General features: G+C 39.5%; 1 protein-coding gene across 1 annotated transcript in view; it reads left to right on the top strand.

Moving 5' to 3' along the window:
- Positions 1-16,744, top strand: part of Pdzrn4 (PDZ domain containing ring finger 4) — a 391,359-nt gene extending 374,615 nt beyond the window's left edge. The window contains exons 8-10 of the mRNA XM_033763593.1: positions 4,414-4,515; positions 8,563-8,679; positions 15,083-16,744. Coding sequence (XP_033619484.1) covers positions 4,414-4,515; positions 8,563-8,679; positions 15,083-16,609 — 1,746 coding nt within the window. The 3' untranslated portion in view covers positions 16,610-16,744. The remainder of the gene's footprint in view (positions 1-4,413; positions 4,516-8,562; positions 8,680-15,082) is intronic.
- Positions 16,745-25,795: the final 9,051 nt, after the last annotated feature.

Below are 25,795 nucleotides of genomic sequence, written 5' to 3'. Positions count from 1 at the left end.
TCTGTGAAATTGGAAATATGGCAGCATGCACTGACGATCACAGTACAGGGTGATTGTGTCCTAACAGAGGTGTGCCTGCAGTGCCAGGGTCACACTCCCTACCCAGTCTTCTCTTCTCTCCCTTCTTCTGGGTGGCAGTCACTGAATTCTGCCACTTCCTTGTCCCCAGTCCCTTCCCTAGCCAGATGCCACAGAACTCCTTTGACATACAAATCTTATTGGAAAATAATAAATATGAATTATTGACCACTGGGAGTCCTGCTAGTTTTCCTAAAATCTTAAGAGTGTATAATTTCTAGTTCAGTAAGCTCTGTAAGCAGTCACATGTAGTTAAACAAAATAGAATTGTGTTTGAAGAATATTAGAGAAATAAATAATAGATTGGGAAACCAAGACATAGTCTTATTTTCTACTGCAGTTCAGTATCTTTCACACATCCACAGGAATAATGCAGTGAATGAAACAAAGGTACCCAGTGGAAAGGATGATAGGAAAGACAACATGTATGTGGCCTTGTTAAGAAATTAAGGGTCCCATTCTGCTATCTTTAGGATGGTGAAGGTTTCAGAAAGATTTTTTGGGGGGAAATGTTTTAATATATTTTACTTTGTTACCATGTCCAGTTCATTAGACCAAAATCAATGCAAGCTTCTGGTGCTTAAGGTTGTAGCATATCCAGAAATCATTACGCAGTGCTAAATTGGAGTAAAATGCACAGTGACCAGAAGGTCTGGGGGATTCGGTGACCTAACATTAAGTGACTCTCGATGGCTACCTTTTTGGATTTATGGAGTTTGTGTTATCATTTTTCTTGCTTTTTTTTTTTTTTTTGCAGTTATTAGCTGCCACTACTTCCTCTCACCATGTAATCTCCACACCCTGCATCTCCTTTTGTACCTTCAGCCAACTTCCCTCCTAACCTCCAGCTAACCACACTCATAGGCTGGATGTGCAAATACAGCCTCTATTGGTTCGGTGGGTACCATTGACTAGACATGAAATGCATGTGCTTTCACCCGTGATGCTGTATGTTTTGATACTTCTAAGCTCTTAGCTATATTGTGCACAGATAAGTTTCTGAAGCAAAAAATATGTCAGGTAATAAACTATTCCTCAGTGGAGGCGATTTACTGAAGAAATGATAGCAGGACTGATAAAGTGCTGTTTGCAACTTGATTACTTCATATTCCGTGACAGATATCACACCTAATACATGACAAAGCCTAGAATTCAATTCTGCCTACACACATAGAAAACATAGTGTCTTAAGGGTGATAGTGAAATTGTATTAAATAAAACTTTGACAAAATTGTACCCACAGACAAATAGCTCCCATATGGCTGGTGAGGATATTATGGGATACCCAGCCATGAACAATTCATGACTCCTTCTGCAGAAAGGAAAGAAAGTGGAAGAAACGGGCCTTACTTCTTATCCTCCAGGTTTCCTGGCTGGCTTTTATTTAAATGTATCTCTGAACAGCAACTGTGATTTTAATTTTCTGTTCACGATGATCTCAGTAGCGTATGTTTATGTTCCTGCTCTCATTGTGTAGCTAAATTTTTCTTCATGCAGCACACCATGGACATCCAATAACAACGCATGCACACACAATTCATAGGAAACTGACCCAGGGTAGGGTCGGGCAGAAGGGAGACCGAACATGAAGTAATGTCATAAAAACATGGCTGGTGCTCATGTTTGTTCTCTGCAAATGCTGGATGGTTCTTTCTTCTGTGCATCTGCCTGGGACTTGTATCAGATTTGCCCCTAAGAACTATCTAAGAAAACCCTCTCACACAAAATGGCAGGCACAAAGGAGGCATTTCTGAGCCACATAACAAAGGCTGAATTCCACATAAATATCAACTTCCCCAGAAAGAAAACACTATCTCATGCTTGCCAGAAAGTGTTAGTCGTGTTCCTAAGGATGACTTCCTAACAAAACTCTTCCAGAACTAAGATAATAGCGGAATAAAACTTCTAATAAACTCTCTTCTTTTTCTACCCTACATATAAACGACTCCTTAGAATTCCTTTCTACTTTTTAAATTGTTTTCCTTTTCAATAGCTATTTTCCACTGTTTGTTTTTTCCACATCTCTATATTTCACATACCTTATTTCTCTAATATAAATACACTGAAGTAAATCTCTCTTCTTAGATTTTTGGGTTTTCCTAAAAGATTTCACAGCTAGTTTAATGCCAAGAATTTTAATTGCCCACCTGCCTCTGGTACAATATAGGAAACCTAAAAATTGTCATGCACAACCAGAAAAACTATCTTAAACAATTCTAGCCCCTCTCCATCTTCCTCCCTCCCTCTCTCTCTTGTTCCCTCCCCATAGATCTAAGACAAAGACAATATTTATTTTGAAACTATTTCATTATAATTATGCACAGAAATAAGAGATGTATATTATATACGAGGATTTCCTTCATTTTTAACAGGAGTAACATATTGTCCTATTGTCTCTCTCTTGGCTCGTTTCCCCCTCTCCCTTTTCCTAAAATAGGATTCTTTCAGTATGTTGTGGTGACTTGTCATCTGTCTCCTTCCCTTTCTGTGTTCTTCCTCTCTGTCTGCTTGTGTTTTCAGGAACAGCCAGCTGCTTTCCAAAAGCAGTCCTGTAACCATAAACCATGGTTTCAGAAATAAGGGCTACTGAAAGTTGAAAGCTCTATCTGATTCCATTCTTCAACTTTTTTTTTTTTTTAATTTTGAGAGACATCTTTGCTAAAACACATCTTGCCTTAGTATCAGTTTGGGTATCAAACTAAAGTCCTGAGTACAGTGGATTCTACAGACCAGTTCGCTAAAACTGCCCTTATATTGAAAAAGAAAACAATAAAGTACATTTCAGTGCCAGGTTCCTGTGGCAAATTCATTTTGTTCCACGTGGGATACTAAATGTAAAAATGTTCTTGCAACAAATGGCTTGTCCCCCAAAACAAGGACAGCTTGGCAGAACAGAAGACCATAGCTTTGGTCACTGAGTTGACAGATGAGGAAGATGAATACCAACTGGAAAGGCACTGAAAAGCAAACAGCCAAATTAGTTTTTGATGGCCTTGTAAGAGTTTAAAATACATAAAAGGTTAAACAGCTTTGTAAATAGACCCATGGATTACTGCAATGGATTTAATTGTGGTTTATCAATTGTATTGCATGTGCTTTATTTAGCAGGGAAGAGTCTTTTCCTACTGAGGATTAAAATGTAAATGGCGATAGCTGTAATACAGTAATGTTGACAATAATTTGTGCCAACGTTGAGAACTTTATCAGGCACTTACTGAGCCCTTTCAGTCAACCCTTTGAGACGGTACAGTTCATTTAGAGATAAGGAATATAGTAGCAACATTAAAGCCATATAAATGATGAGTGTTTAGGTTAATAGCAAGTGAAATCTAAATGAAAAAGGAGGAAGCATGTATATATTTGAGAGGAGACTAGAGAAAAAGGTAGGTAGTGAGAATTCTAAGGGGAAAATAAGCAAGGTGACATCACCCAGCTCAACTCACTTAGTACCAAATGTACCCTGGGTGGAGGAAAGATGAAATGATTAGGTCATGTATCTACAGTGTATCTGTTTGTTTGTGATATACTACTCAAATTACTGTGACATGGACATAAGCCTTCAGTGTTCAAAGAAAGTAAAATGTATGCATTATTTTAAAAATATTTTAATAGTAGGTAGAGTAATATACTAGAATCCATCACAGCCAGAATTTATCTTTGAGGGAAAAAAAGTCCTTGGTGTCAGCACTTGTCTTTTCAAGTACGTGGATACATTCACGAAACAACGTATCTTTCCCCATCATTATTGCTCCTATGGATCTTCCTTTTGATCACTTAAGCGTTGAGAGTGGGCCACTGGGTCAGACTCACAAGTCCGAAGTGATTGAATAAGGATGCAATCAGCACGGGATGGGCGCACTGTAGAGAGAAGAGGGGGGCGAGAGGGCAAAAAGAGAGAGGGAGGGAACCGCCACTGTCTAATTGGCTCGCAGGGTGCACGCAGGATGACGGATTCCAGATATGGTGTTGCCGGTCCTGCTCCTCCCAGCGCTATTATCTCAGAGTGACACCTCCATTACTCTGCGCCGAGAAAGATGGACGTCAGCTGTCAGCCGCTGGTTAATTGTGTCGCTAGATGTATGTTGCCAGGGCGCAGGTTGGACATTTATGAACATAACTGCTTCCTCTGATGTCCGCCATCCTTCAGGGATCGATAGTGCTCTTACAGTAAGCGCCTAATTGAGTGGAGGCACTTTCCATGGAGGGGCCGAAGATGGGCCCATTGTGTGAGCCTCGCTGTCCATACATTTACCATAAATGAGCTGGTATTTGCCATTTATTGTGTGCAGCACTGTGGAAATGGAAACTAATGTGCCACTTTCATTTGTTTTCCAGATAAATGGGGAAGACGTCCAGAATCGAGAAGAGGCCGTGGCGTTGCTGTCGAGCGATGAGTGTAAGAGAATCGTGCTGCTTGTTGCAAGGCCAGAGATTCAGGTCAGAACAGAGACCCACGCTCCTGAGGCTCTACTCCCTCCAGTGTGTGAATGCATTTATATTCACTACCTGCTGTTCTATAGCCACTCATTGTCATGGATACGTGCAGAACCAAGCACTGCACACGGACCACAACACACAGCCTTCCTAACTCGCTAACCTCACCACCAAAAGTACTGTATGTTAAAAAGCCCCTTATAGTACCCCAAAGAATGGCAGCTAAATTTCCCATTGAGGAAAAATTTTAAAGCACACAAAATCAAATCATAATTCTCTCCTTCCACTTGCCAATTATTTAAATGAATTCACAAATGAAAAATGGTTGACTTTACATGCTTCTGGATTCTGTGTGGATCCTCGCTTTAGGTGCCTATCTAAAAATACTTAATTGGCATATTAAGGTACCTTTAAAGAATCTCTAATGAGAAAAACATTAGCATACCCAGCTATCATCTTAAATCTTTTTGGAATAACTGCATCAAATAAAAGTTATATAGCACAGTGTGGCTCCACATAAGGTAAATGAGTTTTCCAAATTTAGTGTGACAAACGTTTGTCCAGCCAAAAAATTGATGCTTCTCAATGAATTTTTGGTATCTTTACAGAGGAAGATGTCATAAAAAGTAAAGGAGAGGTAATGGTGGAAGAAAAGTACTATTGGCCCTTCCTTTTATATCCTTTTTATATCCTACCACCATGCAGAATGGACAATATGTTGTCACCCTTCTGTCCATCTGTCAGTAGTTTGAGTGAAGTTAGTTATTTTGCCATTTGTCTCCTAGGTTATTGATCTGATATTTTTCAGACCCAGTAACTACATACACTCTATAAATTACATTGTGTAAGTGTATTTCAGTGTCAGATGGAATCCTGACTTGAATATAGTGGTTATAAAAGATCCCCCTTTCCGCATATACTTCCTTTATGTCCTTGACCATTCTAAATGGTTCTCATAAAGTCTGCCATAGCCTGGAGCAGAGTAAAGTCACACACCTGAGGTCTTGGGAATAGGGAAATGACCCATACAATGGGCTGGATTGGCTACATGGACATTAACTTTTAAAACACATATGAAATTATACCAATTATCTGAAAATTCTCAGTTATCCCACTGATCTTAGTTTCTCAACAGAATAAAGGACTAGATACAATTCATGAAATTCCTGGTAAAGTGAAATGGACTCAGTAGCCATCCCTGTTGTAGAAAAAATATCTTTATGTTAATGTAAATCTACATATCTTTATGTATAATACCCTTTCCAGGTGACTGCTAGAGAAACTCAATAATTTAGAACTAAGGCATCATATAAGATCTGTAATGGGCAAAGGAAAGAAGAGAAATTAATGGCATAAGACCACATCCTGTTAATCTTTGATGGAATACTTATGCTTGGCAGAACCAGCAGCCTCTCTCAGTATCTGGCTATGTTCCTGAGCTTTTCCCCCAAAAGAGTCAATGTTGAAGGGTGCGGCTCCAAATGAGACTTGCTTTGCACAGTTGATAAAAGATGGTTGTTTGACTCCGTGGGCTGCCATCCTGCCTGTCAAAATCGGGATCTGCATTAGCCCCTTGATCCTGAAGAAGCCTTCATGCCCCTGGAAGGATGCTAATTGCCTGCTGAAACTGAGCTCCTCAGAGGAATCAGCAAAGAAAATGCATCTTGACACCACACTTTAAAAATATAATTTAAGAAGTATGTGCTGGAAAGCTGCCCCCCCAAAAAATATTTTTTTAAAATTGGCTTTACATCTTTTTCATAAAATTCCATATGTCTCCTTGCATTTTTTTATATGTATAGTTTATTCAGGGACAATGTAGAAGCCTTTTGTGTGCTTTTCCTAGCATGTTTTTAAAATGTCTCAAATAGTCTAGATTATTGGAAATGATCTACAGAGTTGCTGGGGGCAGTACTGTGCATCTGTGCAATATTTTTAAATAACTCATTTCCTTCGTTCCCTGTCACCTTTCTTTCATTTCCTGCTCATTTTCTTCCTCAGACCATTAAAGATATTGCTTTTCTGTGCTATTCCCCTTAGGACATTGGGGCACAGAGGGCTCTCACTGGTACTTGTAAGCACTACTTTTGAGACTGTACATTGTTCTCTCTGTGCAATGCCACACGTGGTCTGCTTTGGTGGAGACAGATCCCTATGGTATTATGACAACAGTTCTTCTTTTCCTGCAGCTCATTTCAAGGGGGATTCCTGTCTCTACTGCAGGATTAGACTCAGAATGCTGTGAATGAATGTCTAGGTAGAAAGGGGAAATGCAACAGGGAAAGTAAGCGAGTAAAAAGAATCTCCCCTTATTTATTGTACTGAGTGTACTCAGCCAACAGGGAGGCTTATCAAAGCACCCATGTACTGACAAGAGGGCAACTCAGGGATATGTGGGGTTAGTCAATAAGAAAAGAGTTAGGGGATCATTAATTTCTACTTGGCTCTATCTTTCCCACCACTTCATTGTGTCAATATTAGGAACCATTTTTTACCTAATTGAAGGAAGACTCCTTGATATGTTTACAGAAAGCAAACATTCTTAGCTTTAAGAACTTTCTCTTGGAGCCTTAGGACACTTGAAAGGAATTAAAGACTATAAAATTAGAACAATTATAAATTGGCTTGAACTTCCATTTTTAGTCAGGATAATAATCATCATATCGTCTCTGCATATTAAAGTGTGTGGGATGGAATTGGGTCAAGTTATTCAGGCTGCATTAAGATAAATGAAGTTGAATAGATGTGTCCATATGTCTGGCCTTAGTTAGATCTGAGGTAATTGAAGTTCTACATGGCCTTAATAGACATCACGAAATCTATGATTTGCCTTCATATTAATGAATGTGATACATGTATGCCAGTGTCTCTTGCTGTAACTTTGTGTCTTTTTTCATGTTTGTTTTTGCTTTAAAGTTTTAGAAATTCAGTTATCTTTAAAAGCTCATTTTCCAGTTTTTTTCATCAAAACATCTCTCCATTTTTTCCAGTAATAGAAAGCATTTGTTTCTTTGTAACAGTAAAGCAGAGTTTTGACAATAATCCAGCCCATTTAATGAGCCTAGACAGCTAATTTATGTAATCCAGCTCCAAAAATTCACTTTTCGATATATTATCTGGATTGACTGTCAACACCAATCATATTAGCAAGGTAATCACCAGGCTTTCACTTTCCTTTGTATGGAGAAGCCAAAGGGATTTGTTCAGTTTCCTCTGTGTAAGAGTCTTGGGAGAATACTTGCATCCAGTATCCACAAACAAAACCCTGCCTCGTCTGCACCCCTCTGCCACCCTTAAATGCTACAGTGGCTAAGGTCTTTTGACTTGTAATTATGCCTGAAAAATGAATCAAAATAGACATGATGGGAACTGGGGGTGTAGCTCAGTGATAGAACATATCCCTAGAGTGCGTGCAGCCCTGTGGTCAATCTCTAGCACAATAGACTGACAGACAGGCATGATATTGCATTGCTTTGTTTCCCCCTTGAGAAGAATTTAAAATTTTGCTTTTTTTTTTTTTAATAGACAAGTGCTGTCTGTTGATTCTTTCATGGTGTTAACTTGGAAGCCTACCTACATAAAAATTAAACAAACTGGATGAGGGTAACTTCAGCTTGTAGAGGATACTTTGTGAATAGTCTCATTAGAGACTGTTGTTAAAAGGAAAAAAGCCCAATGGTCTCATAGCCCCATTAGTCGCACTGAAGTTCTTTTAACACAGGAACTGTGGGAGGTAATGAGCATGACAGCTGCGGATTATGCAGTGTGCTTTTCATTCATTTTGAAAGAAGGTAATGTTCTATGCTGTGAGATTTACTCAGCAATGAGGGACAATCTGTAGCTCTGTTTCAGGAAAGGATAAAAGGCCTAAGAGTCCAATTTTTTTGTCTCACCTTTCCTTCTCTCTGAGAGGTGAACTGTAGGAGGCTGATATTCTGAACAGAATCAATATGATAAAAGGAACTGGTCAGGCATCGCCATTTAAGTTTACCCTATTTTAGCATGAGTTCTCACTAACATAATATAATGTACTAATGTATTCTTTTGCAGCTGGATGAAGGCTGGCTGGAAGATGAAAGGAATGAATTCTTAGAGGAGTTAAACTTGGAGATGTTGCAAGAACAGCATAATGAGGCGATACAGAACACTGCCAATGAGGTGACACAGGTAAGGCCAACAATTTGAACCACATCCTGCGAAATGTTACTGGTTCTTTTCTTTATGCAAAACTGTAAATGGAGAGAAAACACAATCAAAGGGTTTGATCAAACATCTCTATAATATAACGGTAATTTTTTTCTACTAAATATTTCCAGTTTGGGATGCTTGGAGAGCCTGAATATAGTACAATAGTATTCAAAGATTGAACAGGTAGTGTTTCAACCTAATTGTAAAGATTGGATAGTAGAAATGCATCTCTCTTCTTAATATGCTAGCTGGAGCCATAACCCCTCAAAAATATTTTTTTAACTTTAAAAGATAAATGTACCTATTTGCATATTCAGGATATAACCACAGAATGATGACTTGATAGTCTTGCGTTCTCCATGGCATTTTACCCCTGAAACAATCATACAGAGTATCTTTGGTCCAAAAGCTATTGACACATGACATTATTGCTATTTTACCTGAAGTCACTTATTCACTCAGTAAAAATCTTGAGATACTAATGTAGTCCAGGAACCACACTTGATACTGAAACAAAAAAAAAAAAAAAAATAATGGTAGAGTTCCTGCCCGTAATTGCTTCATAACTAGTAGTAAAAGATCACAGTGTGGCCTTAGTAAAGTGAATCTTAGGACTTATTATTTTTTGTTGTTATTTTCTCACTGTGTGAAAACAAGACCACTATAACAGGTTTTTTAATGTCTAATTCATGTCATTCATCTGTTCAATATAATTTTGTTAACACTTCACTGTCAGCTTACTGATTTGTTCAATTATCATCTAATTCTCAACATTAATTCTTAGTGCATCTCACAAGATGATTTTTTTAAAAAGGCCTGACAGGTTGAGCCACGTTAATAATAAACATTGTATCACTTATCCAAGCCGAATAGTGAAACATATTTACATGCTAACATTGCATAACAAAAATGTGTGCACATCCAGCCATATATTAAATAAATCATCAGATTGTAAAAGACAGTGTTGACATAGCCATGGCTGATATGCTAATGATTTGATCATGGACGTTCACCGTCCCTTTCAATAACAGTAACTCATGCTCAAAAGTGTTGTTGCTTCCATAATTACTGGTTTTCAGCATAGGTAGGATAGGCTGGGTTTTTGTGGAGTTTTTTTGTTTGTTTGTTTGGTTTTTTTTTTTTTTTTTTTTTTTTTTTTTTTTTTTTTTTTTTTTTTTTTTTGGTTCCTGGATCGAACTCAGGACCTTGTGCTTACAAGGCAGGCAGTGGAACCACTGAGCGGAATCCCCAGCCCAGGCTGGAATTTTTCTGTATGACTTCAACTCTGTCCTCAAATAAATATATTGTTTGGTGGCACCTTCTGGTTATAAGCAAGAAAGTCCTTGCTGCAGGCTTTTTCTTGCTTAGATACAAAATGTGACCTGATATAGAATTGAAAGGAGGACGCTGGAATAAACAAGGGAGAAATCCTGTCCAGGTGAAGTGATACAATGTCAAATGCTGCCTACTCATCAAACACAATACAAATGTTAGGTCTTTTGAGGTAACGTTAGATGTCCCTGAGGATAGATTCTTATAGTGTGAAAATTTTTCTTCAGCATGACACTGAAAAACGATGAGAAGTACAGAAGACTTTAAAAGTATTGTGCCCTTATAAACAATAATACACATTAGAGATGTCTTGCTAGAAAATTGCTTGTCATTATAATAATTCCTTAGAGAAATGATAAATAGTAGAGTAGTATTACCTTAGAAACCAGGAATTTTGGGTTTGAGGATGGGAAATATTTTATTTTCACAGTTGCATGTAGGACGATGACCAAAACCATGGGAAATTCAGTTTAAAATTTACATATATCTTCCTACACATCCCCACCTTCCCGAGGGTCCTTGGTTGTATAGCTGCTGTTGAACCATTGCACAGCACCTTCTATAACATAAATTGTTGGTATCCTTTAAAGTGCATGTAAAGTAGGAAAAATATACTGGCCTTCTGTAATTTTTTTGGTTCATTACAAGAGAGAAAAATATTACCATCAATAATGTGATGCATCAACTCACATGGCCAGGATCAGTTGTATCTTGAATGTTTTCATGGCCCATTGTGCAGACCTCGCTCTATCTGATGCTCCTGTCAGCTCAGAGACAGAGATGTGAGTCCAGCTTCTTATTGTCAGCCACAATTACTTATAATTTTGCTATCAGTAAGTCATTTAAAATCAATCAGTGTGTTTTTAACAAATGAGGGAAAATATTCTAGGCAAAGTATTGAGGCTCCTAGAATGACATGATACGTGGTCATAGTCTTGCCTCTCCAAATTATGTCACATTTTGTTCTGTTATTATGTGGGGAAAATAGCAATTATCTAGAGAGAGCCTTTTAGACTTGTCTTAGAATAACTTCTATCACCCATTCCCTCCTTCTGTAGCACTAATAAACTTAATTATATTTAATTATGTAGTTACACCTGCTAGAGAAAAGAAATATAAATATAGCTAGCAGTGAGCATGCTTAGACATAAGGCAAATACAACCTAGAAACTGCCGTACAGATTATTACATGATGCGTGATACAGAAGAAAGTGATTTTACCCTTTTTACAGAGAGAGCTGCATGTGCATCTCATTAGTGTTGAGACAAATTGCTCTGTAGGAATGCCAAAATTAGTATATATGTACATTGATATAAAAGTCCACAAAAATACATGCCTGTTTCAGGAAAAGAAAAACTTCAGCATAAATGCATTCATACTTAGTTTATTGAGACACCATGAGATCAACATTAGTTATCTTTGGCCTCTACAAATACAAGAGGTGCTCAAAGTGGTGGCCATCAGCTTCCAGACATTTATCAGTAGGGTGAACTGCTGCTTGGGTGACCTTGGTCATCGAGATTGCTGGACATGAATGCTCAATTTCTTCTCTAACAGCCAGCAGTGTAGGGGGTTTTCTGCAATTTACAACATCCTCTAAGGTCCCCCATAACAGGGTAACACCATCTGTTTAAAAAATCATACTATTTTTCTTTTCCTGAAGTGTACGTGCATTTTTGGTGGACTCTGTATGTACATGTATATAATCACTACATATGCATATATGTATTTTATGTCTATGCATGTCAAAAACACATCCATGTCTGTTCGGAACTGCCATCGTGTGGTGTGTGCATGAGAACAAGAACTCGTTGCCTGAGGCACACTGAAGCCAGCACTGTGGGATTGGTTTATTGCAAACAGAAAAGGCTATATTACACTATCAACTGGCAAGGAGACCTGGAGCTAAAAAGTAGCTCGAATCTGCCTCTTCCAGTTGGCAGGGGGAGACTTTGTAGGGGAGAGAAGAAGAGAAGTTGCTTCATGACTGGTTGTGACATCATGTCAAATGTTCCTTTGGGGAGCTATGTTCTATGCAGTGACATTTCTTAGTGATCAAATGAACTGGTTTCTTTTGCTCACATCTGTTCTTGAAAAGTTGGTTCGAAATCATAAGAATTATTAGTGAAAGGCCCCAAATCTCCCAGAAGGCAATTAAGGAAAGGACTTTGTTATTTAAGGATTTCGGTCCAGACCTTTAGCCCACTTCACTTCCTTCCTCAATCCTGAAGGATGAGGACAATAATCACTCTACTTCCTGCTGAACCAGCTTATAGTTAGGGTCTAAGTTTTGAGTCAGAGAATGAGCCCATTGGGTAGAGTCATTAATAGAAGGTTAGTATTAGGCCAGGGATTTATCTCAGTGGTGCTACCACCTTCCTTGCAAGTGCAAGGTCCTGAGTTCTATTCCCGGTACCCTCCTCCGCAAAAAGGCTACTATTGTGTGTGGGCAATCAAAATAGATTAAGGATTATTTTTAAAGGAAACCAGATACTCAATACTAGAAAAAGAATCATTATAAACTGTTGGGAAGAGGACAGAAATGAAGCCTAGCATGAAGCCAACTGAGGACATCTGAAAATGGGAAGGGAGAGCACTCAAAGCATCAGGAGATAGGGCCCGTGTTATTAGCTTATGCTAGTTTTAACATTTTGGGTACTTCTAATTCTACCTGTTGAGAGGTGTCAGTATCTATGCACCAGCTAGTATTTATTTCAGCATAGACTCACCTTGTAAGACAATAAGAAATCTAGGGCAGTTCTATTTCTCAATGAAACACAAGCTAGAGATTCCACTCTGGCTCTGCAGGCCTGTTTATTTGGGAGACTATTACACCAAAGGCATTATTACTGCTGCTCATTTTTAATACTTGTTGGACTCTTGTGGTCAGTGTGGGTTATGACCTTTCAGAAATGATGCATGTAGCATGGAATCCTCCTTTAATTTTCTCCAAAAGGTAATTTAAGATCAATTAATGATTCACAAGAATATACAGAGTGACAGCTTCTTTCCGGTTTTTATGATCACCCAATCTGGGTGATCGCATTTAGCCAGGTTTTTGTTTTTCCTGAAGTGCCAAAAGTGGTACGTGTGTCACATATTTACTCTTTTGCCTTGCTAGCAAGTACTTGAAAGCAACCTAGTTGCCAAGAGTAAGTTTTTCAAGATAAAAATGAAGAGGATGCCATTAGGTACTCTGAAGAATAATCTTTGGCCTCAGGAATTAACAAAAGTGGTGTGGATCCATGGTTAAACAGACAGTTGCTGGAGAAATCTCTCTACAACAGGAGAGTGCAAGAAATTGTGGTGATCCCTATGAAAATTTGTAGTCTAGTAGTCTTTTGTGATAGTTATAATCAGGCAATCATGCATAAGAATCCTTTTTTCATAACTCCTGGCCTCCTTTACTTTTAGGTTGGATTAACACACGTGACTCCATCTTGATTCTGATAATTTTAACATTTCTTTTACATTTCTCCCTTTTGTTCTCTGAAAACATTATCAGTCAACCATACAGGTATTGTTCTTCCCTTCTTACATGAATGGATCTGCCCCAGGTGTTGGTTTGACTTGGTCCCATATAGGAGGGGAAGTGGTTAATGATTAGGAGTCAGTGTCATAACCTTTTTAGCATGTTTGGGCAACAAAGAGGTTTAGAAACAGTTCTCGGGATAATCTTACCTGGAGCCCATTGCTAAATTAAGTTCTTCTGAAGAGGATTCACAGCACTAGAGAAACACATTCAGGCAGCTGAGCCTTCCAGACTTAAGTCAAATCCATGTGATCACTGAGATCAGCATCCAAAGCCACACTGTGCCTAGTTCCACAGAGCCTCAGACTGGCCCTTCAAGGACTGATGTGCCATCTTGGTTCCCAGAAATTATTACAGAGTAAGTGATAACTCCCCAATACAGATGGCAGCAGAAAATTTACAGGAGGGGAAAGAGAAGTTGCTTCTTCATGGTATGGATTCCTTCTCACAGATCATACATTACTTTGTGGTTGGATAGGAGGGAGATATGTTGTGTGCGGGGAGATTTTAAGTCTGAGATATCATTAACTAGATAATCTGACTTCATCAGCTCATTTTTAAAAAGCTGGTTCCAAACTACAAGACTTGCTAATGAAAGTTTTGGTGGCTTTTCCTGGAAAACAATTTAAAAATTTTTGTTATTTAAGGAATTAGTCTCTGGGTGTCTAGGCCTTAGCTAATTTCACTTGCAATAGACTAAAACTCATCTTTGAAAGAAATTACTGGTTGACATTTTTTAAAACTATATATATTCTATATAGAATATATATTTATATAAATATAATATATATAGAATATATATGGTAACTCAAATCCTAAGATGTTGTTGCTTTTGAGAAGCACAATTTGGAGATGCACTGAAGTCCAAACACAAATTCTGGCACTGAAGGTCCAGCGTTGCCTTCTAGCCATCTCTATCATTAATAAGCTGAATCTATCTGGGATTAATTTCCCTCATCTATATATATAGGGCTCCCACACCTATTAACCTCACTTTGCAATTTTGTGATGTTAGGTTTACTATTGTCAGGATGTTACTTAGGCCGTAAGGTTACCTCTGAAAGTTCCCTGAACTTCAGGAAAACAGGTAAACAATAATTAGGCAATTGTGGCTTCTAAAAATCCAGGCCTGAATATTGCTGAAGACTATTAAGATACTCTGTCTTATTCATCCTTTTGTTTTTCACCTCAAAGGTTCATAATTTCACTTTTACACCTTCACCTCAAAGAAAGCCCAAATAAGAATAGGAATAAAGAATAATTCAATTACATGGATCTTTTCTTATTCATACCCAAGTGAATATCATAGCCATACCCAAGCACCTTTCGTTTTCTTAAAAAGCTTTTATTAGCTAATTGTCTGTATTTCTAAAATGGTTATGTATTCTGACGTTAGAGAAACTTTCTAGGAAATGGCACCTTTACCAAGAAGCATTGCTTTTTTCAACCACCATTGCTTTTCAAAGCAGTTCACTTTTTTTGTTGTTGTTGTTATTCTCTCAACTTCATTTTGTCAGCCAAAAAAGCAAGAAGAAGAAGAAGGCACAACAGATACAGCAACATCCTCCTCCAACAACCACGAGAAGGACAGCGGGGTGGGGCGCACAGATGAAAGCTTGCGAAATGAGGAGAGCTCAGAGCAGGAGAACGCAGCTGAAGACCCCAGCAGCACATCTCTGAAGAACAAGAGAGAACTGGCGCAGAGCCAGGACACCCTGGGGAGCGTGGAACTTCAGTGCAATGAAAGCTTCGTGTCTGGCGAATACCTTGACTCAGACTGCGTTGGCAACCACGACGAGGAGTGCGATCGATTCCGGCAGCTCTTAGAGCTCAAATGCAAAATCCGCAACCATGGAGGGTATGATCTGTATTACTCCAGCAGCACAATCGAATGCAACCAAGGGGAGGAAGCAGGAGTAGAGCATGAGCTACAGCTGCTAAATGAAGAGCTAAGAAACATTGAGCTGGAGTGCCAGAACATTATGCAAGCTCACAGGCTCCAGAAAGTAACAGACCAATATGGGGACATCTGGGCTTTGCATGATGGGGGATTCCAAAATTACACCACCAGCCTAGATGTGCAAAGAGGAAAACTAGATGACATTCTGGAACATCCGGAAAGGTCAGACAAAGACAGCTCTAGTGCTTACAACACAGCGGAAAGCTGCAGAAGTACTCCACTCACAGTGGACCGTTCCCCGGACAGTTCCCTTCCCAGAACGATCAACCTCACCAACAAGAAAAACTTGCGAAGCACCATGGCCGTCTGTCAGTCCTCTTCTGGACAGAGCAGCAAAGAGTCAACGTCCACCCAAGCCAAAGCTACCGAACAAGGCTGCAGCACGGAGAGCAAGGAGAAGCTCTTGGAAAGCAGCAAGCTTCCAAACCCTGAGAAGACAGGCAAGGAGCCCATCCCTTACCTCTCTCCTTACCACAGCTCCTCCTACCGGTGCGCCAACATCCCAGCCCACGCCAGGCATTATCAGAGCTACATGCAGTTAATCCAGCAGAAGTCAGCCGTGGAATACGCGCAGAGCCAGCTCAGTCTGGTGAGTGTGTGCAAGGACCCTCAGAAGGGGCCCGAGCCCAAGATGGAATGGAAGGTGAAAATCCGGAGCGACGGAACCCGCTACATCACCAAGAGACCCGTGAGAGACCGGATCCTGAAGGAACGTGCCTTAAAGATCAAGGAGGAGCGCAGCGGCATGACCACCGACGATGACACCATGAGCGAGATGAAGATGGGGCGCTACTGGAGCAGGGAGGAGCGCAAGCAGCACCTGGTGCGCGCCAAGGAGCAGCGCCGAAGGCGCGAGTTCATGCTGCGCAGCCGGCTGGAGTGCCTGAGGGAGGCGCCGCAGAGCGCTGGGGAGGCCCGGAAGGAGCCCAGCATCCTGGAGCTGAGCCACAAGAAGATGATGAGGAGGAGAAACAGGAAAATCCTCGACAACTGGATGACGATTCAGGAACTGATGACCCACGGGGCCAAGTCTCCGGACGGCACGAGGGTGCACAGCGCCTTCCTGTCGGTCACCACGGTATGACCCCGTGGACCCCAGCGACTGCCTTCGAGAGGGTGCTACCAGTTTGGGTAGAGTATGATCGCCTCGTTCAATGTGGCGTTTTTATATCTATTTTGTGACTCTTTATAGTTTAAATTTTTTGTAAGCAAAAATAACCTGGCAATTTTTCATTTGATTTTTCATATACTGGTACCTTCTTTTTTGGCTAAGGTCTTTCCTTAACTTGCGATATATTCCTATTACTCATTTATAAAAAACAAAATAAAACAAAAAATACTGAGGAGCTAATTAATTTCCTATTTTAAAGTAGGAACTGTAAGTTAAAATCTGGATTTATTTCTCTAGTTTACTTGTTTTCTACTTTAATAACAACTCAATGCCAAAACATTTCTACGCTTGCTTCCTGGCATAATACTTATTAAATCAAACCTGTTAATAAATCACATGCCACATCTTGTGTTTTACACACACACACACACACACACACACACACACACACACACACACACACACACAAACTTTTTAACATTCTGTTGTACATTTAACACATAAATGGCCATTGTCTTTGTCCCTGTAAAGTGTAGGTCAACAGTAGGCCTGTGATATTGGTCATGTAGCTAGATATCGTAATTGTGACAATAAAAAGATAAATTATTGATTATTCTTAAGAAAAGTTATCAAGGAATGTTTTATTTTCATTGTCCACTGTGCTTAACAGATATAAATTAGTTATATATGTATACTATTTAGAAGAGTCCTAATTGTAGATTATAAACTGCACATTTTCTATCACTTTTTTCAATGAAGTCTTGAAACACTTCCTATGGGTCATTGTGTCACACACACCTACCAGGATTACACTACATATATATATACACACACACACAAATATATATATCTACACACACATATATATACATACACACACACACACACACACATATATATATATATATGCTTCACAGATGCTAAACATTCAGAATGCTCCCCTTGCCTGCCACCCATGTAAGGTAAAGCCAAGAAAATTTTAGGAAAAGATGAAGAGAGGATTCATGAAGTGTCTGAGATTACTCATATTCATAGGGTGTATCTTGTCTGCTTGGGCTTCTCTAACTAAGGGCTGTAGACCGGGGCTGAGACATCAGGAATTTACTTCTCACAATTCTGGAGCCTGGAGATTTAAGATCAAATACATTGGAGGTCAGAACTTCAACACACAGCTTCTGAGAGGACACAATTCAGTACACTGCACTGAGTCTAGTTGATTTTCCAATAAAATCTAGAGAACCAGCTTTGCAAGGATGTGTAGCATAGGCAACTAAATGCCTTGTGTGTCAAAGTATTAAAAGCCCTCTCCTGTTGCTCATCATTTCCCCAGAGGGAAAGGCCACATGATCCACACACACAGAAACATGAGTTTCATCAAGGTTTCATTCAACCCAACAGGCTGTTGTGCCATAAATGGCTGCAGCAAGCTCTGAATGGTCCAGGAGACACTGTCCTGGATACGAGCCTCAGTCGTCTCCTATTAGCTCTTGAATCAGATTCTGATGCCTCAGCATTGAGTCAAAGCTATCGTCAAGACTTTGCTACCTTGGCAGCTGCCTTGTTAGACCTTCTCTGAACTATTCTTGGCCACTTAATATCTGCTCTTCCCCCTGCAGTTGTCATAAGTTATTCTCCTGGTGGAGTTTCTGACAAACCCTGTACCTCCCTTAGCGTGTGATCACACATACATTTTCATCTGTGATGTGTTTGTGTCAGTGTTTCTCGGCTCTTTGGAATATATGATTGTGCATATTGTTTTACCTGTATTCTTTTATTACTGAAGCACATAAAGAGAATTTATTGTCTCTCCGCATAAATTTTTAATTTCTGGAGAAAGGACCGTATGTCCCTCTGTCTTTGCAACCCCTTGGTAAAATGCCATTGGAATAATGATGAATATAAATTGGGCTAAATTACTTTACTCATATTTCTCTCCTACGTATTGGTCCATCTGTGATTATTTTCCTTACTCTTCTATCCTTCCAAATTTTTACCTTTTGAAGGGGAAACACATAGAGGAAAACAAACTAATCTTATTTATATATAATGAAAATCTGGACTCACATTTTAAAATAGTAATAGTAATAAACCGAAACAACTGAAAATCTCAACATCTCTAATCAGCCACTGTCCATTCAATGACTAAGACTACTTCAAGTGCACTCAGAGTTAACTTTTAATCTCACAGTTTTAAATAAAAATGCCTATCTACCTTAAGGGTCTGTTTCTTCCCACACCTAACACCTGTGGTTACTGTCTGAGCTCTGCACACACCTTGTACCAATGTGTAGATTTTCTGGAAGAAACAAGTCCACATCTCAAAAAACACAGCATTTCAAAAGCTATCAGTTTAACCTCATTTTTACTAAAGCCAAATATGCTTGCCAATATTTTTTAAATGTGATGGTGTTTTTCCTGTCTGCTTATGTACTTCTACAAGTTAAGAAATGTCTTTTTCAAAAATCAGTGAAAATTTGAAGTGCTATGCTTTATCTTTCTACATAACGTCATTTGTACTAAACATGTTTTTTACGTAAATGAATAATAAATCTGTTGCTCAGTAAAAAATTTTTGGTTATATATGGAATATTTTGTGACTGTCAATTTCCAGTGTTCTCCCATGATCCCTTGTACAAAACATAGCTATTCAACAGTTCCTTGGGTTTTTCTTCATAGAGGAGTTCCTGAGAGCTGAGTGGCACTCGATAGATATTTTGAAATCCAAAAGATACTCCCAGATCCCACTGAATAGTATCTGAAGAGCACACGGTCACATTTTTCTAGAGGCAAGATCTACTTTCTACTTTTGTTTTTCTCACAAGAAATGAATTGGTTAATAAATCTGTTACAGTGTTGACCTTTACTAATTGAAAATAGAAGTTATTTAATAATAATCACACATTTGTATAATTGGTAATAGAAATATGTTAACAGGAAATAAATTATAACATGTAATTCAATTTCAATTAAAATTGAAAGAATATTAGTTTAAAGAAGCATCTACCATCTACCCAAGGTTTGGGTTTCTCAAGTATGAATTGGAAGTCACTTACAAAGAGTTGTGAGACTGAGTGGAATGATACATTTAGGTAAAGCAATGAAGATCCTTTAATAGCCTCAGGAACTAAGTTTTTATCCCATATTCAATAAAAGACTGAAAAGCAAGTACAGTGAGCAGAAGTGATGTTTAGGAGAGCAGGTGTTGCCAGCTACTCACAGTACACAGAAAGGGGGCACCAGCAGACCAAGAACCGACCTGTTGGAGTAGCAAGGTGAGGCATGAGGTGAAACCATTCTAGCATCTGGGTGATAAGCATTGGTCACAAGCTGACACATTTAGAAAATAAATTAAGTGCTTTGTGAGAGGAATTCTGCTCAGCTCTGGCAGTGGCCTGGCCCATTCTCTCCCTGGAAGGCACTGTATCTAAAAAGGGGTAGCTTGTATTTTGTGTGACAGGTGAGCATCACAGATGGGGTGCTGGAACTCCTGTCATGGCCTCTTCACATGAAGAACCTGGCCTCATAGGACCGACTGATCAGAGCATAAGAGCTTCAGACCCCACATCACTAATGGTGCCTTCGGTACCAGATACCCTTACAAGCAACAGACCCAACATCAACATTGATGGGAAATCCCCTGGCCTCCTATGGGCCACCACTCCCACTGTAGGAGCAGCCACTTGGTGGGCACAGGTAGTATGCTGTCTACTCCCACACCTGCCTGAACTGCTAGAGTGTCTCCACTCGTGTGGCTGACAGTGGGTCTCTCTGACCCTGGCATGGCATATACTGTGTTCAAACAAAAGTGGTACACATGCCAGATCCATCAAATGGGCAAACCTCTCCTCTTGCATGAAAGTCAACCCAAAACAGATCACAGACTTTAATGGAAGATCTAAAACTCTGCAATTGCTAAAGGAAAACATAACGGAAACATTTCAAAACATTGGTACAGTGATTTTTCTGACTAAGATCACAAAAAGCACAAGAAACAAAAGCAAGCCTTGTAAAATTGGTTTGCGTCAAACAAGAGAGTCTGTAGAGCAAAGAAAGTAATCACCAGAGTAAAGAGACAACCTACAGGACATGAGAAGATCTTTGCCAGTTATTCATCTTACAAAAGTTAGTGTCCAGAATACTGAAGAAAAAAAAAACATTTAACAAATAACCCAAGCAATCCAACCTAAATTGGACAACTGATCTAATTAGGTATTTCTCAAAATAAGAAATACAAATGGCCTGAAATATATTAAAAAGTGCACAATGGCATGACCTCTAGGGAAACGCAAATCAAGACCACTGCAAGATACCATCTCAACCCAGTGAGAGTGCTTAGTGCCAAAAAAAAAAGTAAGAAATGGTTGCAAGAAACTGAAGAAAAAGGAACTCTTTTACACTGTTAGTGGAAAGCTAATTAGTCACTATGGAGAACACTAAGGAGGTTCTTCAAAAAACTAAAATTAGATCTACCATTTGATCTTTTCATAGTAGCCAAGATATAAAATCAGGCTAGGTTCCTATCAACACATGAGTAGAAAATATAGTAGATGATATCTATGATTGAGTATTGTTCATTCATAAAGAATGAACTCCTGTCCTTCATAGAAAAATGAATGGAACTAGAAGATATCACATTAAGAGAAATAAACCAGACACAGAAATACAAGTAAGTATGTTCTCTCCTGTGTGGAAAATGGAATAAAAAAGTAGAAGAGTGATCCCTAGAGACTAGGGAGAACAAAGTGGGAAGGACGGGGGATGGAAGGGTGGAGGTTGGGGATACACTCAATGTACACGTGCATGTACGGAAATACCACACTGAATCCCAGAAATATGTACCATGAATATGTTAATTTAAAAAGTTGAAAACCTTTTTACAGCAAATTATTTCCTCCTTATTGATGTCTATATCCTCTTCAGTTTTCTTTCATTATTTTCTGAACTGTCTCTCTTTAGAGGTAGTCCAAAGTCCTTTAATGAACCTTTAAAGAAGTAAACATTTCAAGATATTTGTTCCCATATATATGCATGATATAGTTTCAGAGCTTCTGTGAACAGTGACTGCAGTAACTAACAAAAATAACTGACCAAGAGGTCATCCTTTAAGAAGAGCTTCAAAGATCTTTGGGAGTGACCATTCAAATGTACTACTCCATGCAGCAAGGCAGGACCCCAATTCATACTGTAAAAGCAGTACCCACCCTTTAGGGCACCAGAGAATGATTCACGGAGAGTTTTTCCACAAGAGTTGAGGAGGGGATTGAAAAGATGTAAGCACACTACATTTACTGCGCACATTGTTTCAATTAGTGTTACACTGTCCATTCTATTTCTACTATTCGGTTATATTCTCATAAGGACCATGCAGCTTACATCCTCACATGCACAACTCACTGTAGGCTTCGCGCTCTTGTGAGACTCGACTGCAGCTGCGGACAGGAGGTGGGTGGAGCCCACGCCATGTTCCAGCAATAAAGAGCAGTTGTAAATATGAATGGAGCTTGCTTGTTCACCCACTGCTGCTCACCACCTGCTGTGCAGCCCTGTTGGGTAACCCAGCTGTAACAGATTCATCAGAAAACAGGATACTCATAAATTCCACAATATAGGCACTATATTGCTGACTGTGTGGGCATTGTGCTTACTTCTAGTGTCCTCCATACCTCTAGTGTCCCCCATACCTCTGTCTCTAGTTGGGCCGGATCCCTACACTTTTTCAAACATCCCAACAGCGCTCCCTGCTCCTGATATGTGGCTTACTAGGTAAACCCTTGACCGTTCTTTATGCCCAGATGTTCTCTCTTCCTAACAACCACTCTGAACACTCCTAAATGATGTTTTATCATCACTGCTTGCCTTTCTAATCAACAGCATCCAATGTATTTGTCCATCACGTGTCTATCATGGTGCAAAGTTAGGAACCACTACCAAATATGTCCTTCTGGCATTCTATTTCACCCGACACAGCTGCTCAGGATTTGGAGTGCCACACTTTGGTCGCATACTCTAGTCAACAGTATGGGCTTCCAGCAAACACTGCTCCTAGGTGCATAGGGCATCAATAAACTAGGATCCTGTTTGTTCTTCAGAAACCTATTACATGTTTTCACTTATTAATATCTATTGCTTACTTATTTCCTCCTAGCTCTGCAACATAATTGGCTTGTAATTTTATTCAAGTTGCTTAAGTTTGCTGCTACTCAGTACAGTGGGGGAAATCACAGCCTTATATGTAGGTTGAGAATTTAATGGGTGGATATACAAAGAAGCTAGGTAAGACACAGAGTAGACACTAGGGTAATAGCTATTGTTTTTATTTACAGAGGAGTAAACTATAGCTAATATAATTCCAGTAATCTGCCATAAAATTGCACAGCTGTTAAGCAGTAAATTTTGGTTTCAAACTCATGATGGTCTGACTCCAAAGTTCATCTGTTTGCTGTTTGCCATCTCTACATTAGTTAACAAAGAGTGTCACTGACTTCTTGATCCAGTCCAGAGATCTGCTTCTGACAGAGATCCAGGCACTAACATCAGTTTTTTCTGTCATCAAACATGTGCTGACTTTCACTGGGTTCTACTTTATGAATCAGCCTATTCTTTGAATTGCTTGCTGTCCATGGTAAGGAAATACGGTAGGACAGATTTTAATCCATCACTTAGCCTATGACAGTTTCTCTAGAGCTAACCGGTGCATCTGGTTCTCCTGCTGCATTCTGCTGGAGATTTATTTTCTATTTTTGTTTCTGTCCATTGGGCTGCCCGCCACACCCATGACCAGGAAAGTAACTTCGTTGCAAAGAACCTCTTTGATATCCATGGGCAGGTTTCTCAGGGCCTCTTGAAACCTAGTGTTTTTATAATGCTGGACATTGAATCCCCAAGTGTGTTTGATTGAGTGATTTAATAAAATAAGACATTTATCCAATTCCACCTCCCTGGTGGTGATGAGAATAGATTGAATAGGGTGCAACTGCTCCACATATCCTGGACTTTTTGTGAAATGCTCCAGAAAACAAAGCCTTCTTGAATGTATTGAGAAATGAGCTCTCCCCTGGTGTGCCCATTACGTTAGGGTCAGTGAGTAGGTGTCCCTCTGTGTCCATTCTATTCAGTCTGACTTTATTTTTGGAACAGAACACTAATCAGAAAATCAATAGGCATTGAAAGTACTATGAAAATGCCAAAGAAATAGAAACAATACAAAACAGTAAAGAGAGGAAAATACATTTACAGAGCCTGAAACATTCATAAACTTGGGGAGATGAACTAAGAGCACAAGAAAATAAATCCAAGGGTTTAAAACAGAGGGTATAAAGTTCTGATGGTGCAGAGCCCAGAGGATTAAGAGCAGTGAAGACTCAGGAGGGGCTCTTCCCACTTCCAGGAACCCTTTCCTGGCCTCCTTATCTGCAGTCATTCATCTTACTCAAGGAACAAGTTACTAACAATTTGATTCCAAACAATTTGATTCCAAACAAGTTACATACCTTTCTTTGGGCATCTGTGTTCTCATCTATAAAATGAGGGTATCAGACTGAATGACCTTCACAACCCATTTCATTTCCAGCACTCTAGAAATCCACAACAAATATTTTAATTCAACATTTCCTTTTCATGAGGGCACACACAATTTGTTACAGAGCCACCTCAGAGAAAACCATCTACTTATTTTCGAGAGGAAAACTAAGGTGACCATTTATTGATAGAATTACACTATTCCTTCTGTTATTCATGGGCTGACAACATCGTGAGCCTTTTTCCTGATGACCCTCTGAAAGACTGCACATGCTGTCTCTTTTCAGGACACCATGGAATGGTGTAGATCTTCTGACACTGCTTATTCATGGAGAAGGCAGGTAGGAGAAAGGATTATCCTTCCCTGTGGATAACTCTGAGCTTCACAGTTAAGACTGACCAGCTCAGTTGTCTTGGATGAAAGTGCATCATCCAGCTGACACACAAGCCAGTTTCTCCACGTAAAGTATGACTAAAACTTACGTTATAGGAAGTGGGGGAGAGTTAGGCAGAAGCCAGGTCATGAAAAGCTTTATATGCAGGGAAGTGGGGCAGTGAATATGAACAAATTCATGTCTCATAAAGATCAGTCTATTAGCAATTTGGATCTTATACAGTTGAGTGAGAAAACAGTTGGAAGAAGGACAACAACCAGTTAGGAGGTTATTCCGGAGATCTGGAAGAGAAGAGTTAAAGGCTTAAGTGTTAAGAAGCTGATGGGTGTGGAGACAGGAGCACACTGATAGATGTTAAGGACTAAGGTTGCACATTTAGCAAAATACAGATATCCAGTCAAATCTGAATTTCAGAGAAACTAAATAATTTTTCAGTGTAAGTGTATATGGAAGATCAGTGTATGACAAAGATTAGTTATTGCTTATCTAAAATTTGTATGTGGCACAGCATTACATATTCAAATAGGTAATTTTATTAGGGAAGAAAATTAGACAGACCTTAGAAACCAATAAATATAGCATAGGGGACAAGCAAAGGAGAAAGCTATTGAGGAACTGGATGCACAATGGTACCACTTAGTGGAATAGGCTTACCATGAGCCAGATATCCAGAAGGAAAGAGGAACAATTCAGTCTTGGGATGTTGGCTTTAGGTGCCAATAAAACAATCCAGGTACACATGTGTAATGGGTAATTAAAGGTACAGATATGGAGCTCAGAATAGAAATCAGGGACTGGGGAGATTAATCTAGGGGCACAAATAATAGTACCATCCACCATTTTTTCTCTTTCAGCAGGGCTCCTTCACGGCCCCAAGGGCCTGTTTACTACACAAGAGCTGTGAACATAAATTTTCTGAGTATAAAAATGCTACGCATCAAATTGCTATTGCCCTTCTTTCTCATGGGCCTTCCCTGTTCACCCGTGGAGAATCCACCTTTCAAATCTCACATCTCCGTCTCATTAAGGGTGGAAGGAAAGCCAGGCCTGGGTGTGCATGCATGGGTGTGCAAAGCCAGACCTGGGTGTGCATGTCATCTCCAAAGTCTGGAAAGCTGAGGCAGGAGGACTGCAAGTTTAAGGCCAGCCTGGGCAAATTAGTGAGATCGTTTCTAGAAAAATTTAAAAAAGGGCTGGGGTCTTAACCCAGTGCTAAGACCATAGGCTCAATCTTCAGTACCACAGA

Source organism: Fukomys damarensis, unplaced genomic scaffold (assembly GCF_012274545.1).
Source record: "Fukomys damarensis isolate Sample0158 unplaced genomic scaffold, DMR_v1.0_HiC HiC_scaffold_15, whole genome shotgun sequence".
In the NCBI taxonomy this organism is placed as follows: Eukaryota; Metazoa; Chordata; class Mammalia; order Rodentia; family Bathyergidae; genus Fukomys; species Fukomys damarensis.
This window is presented reverse-complemented; position numbering and strand designations above follow the sequence as displayed.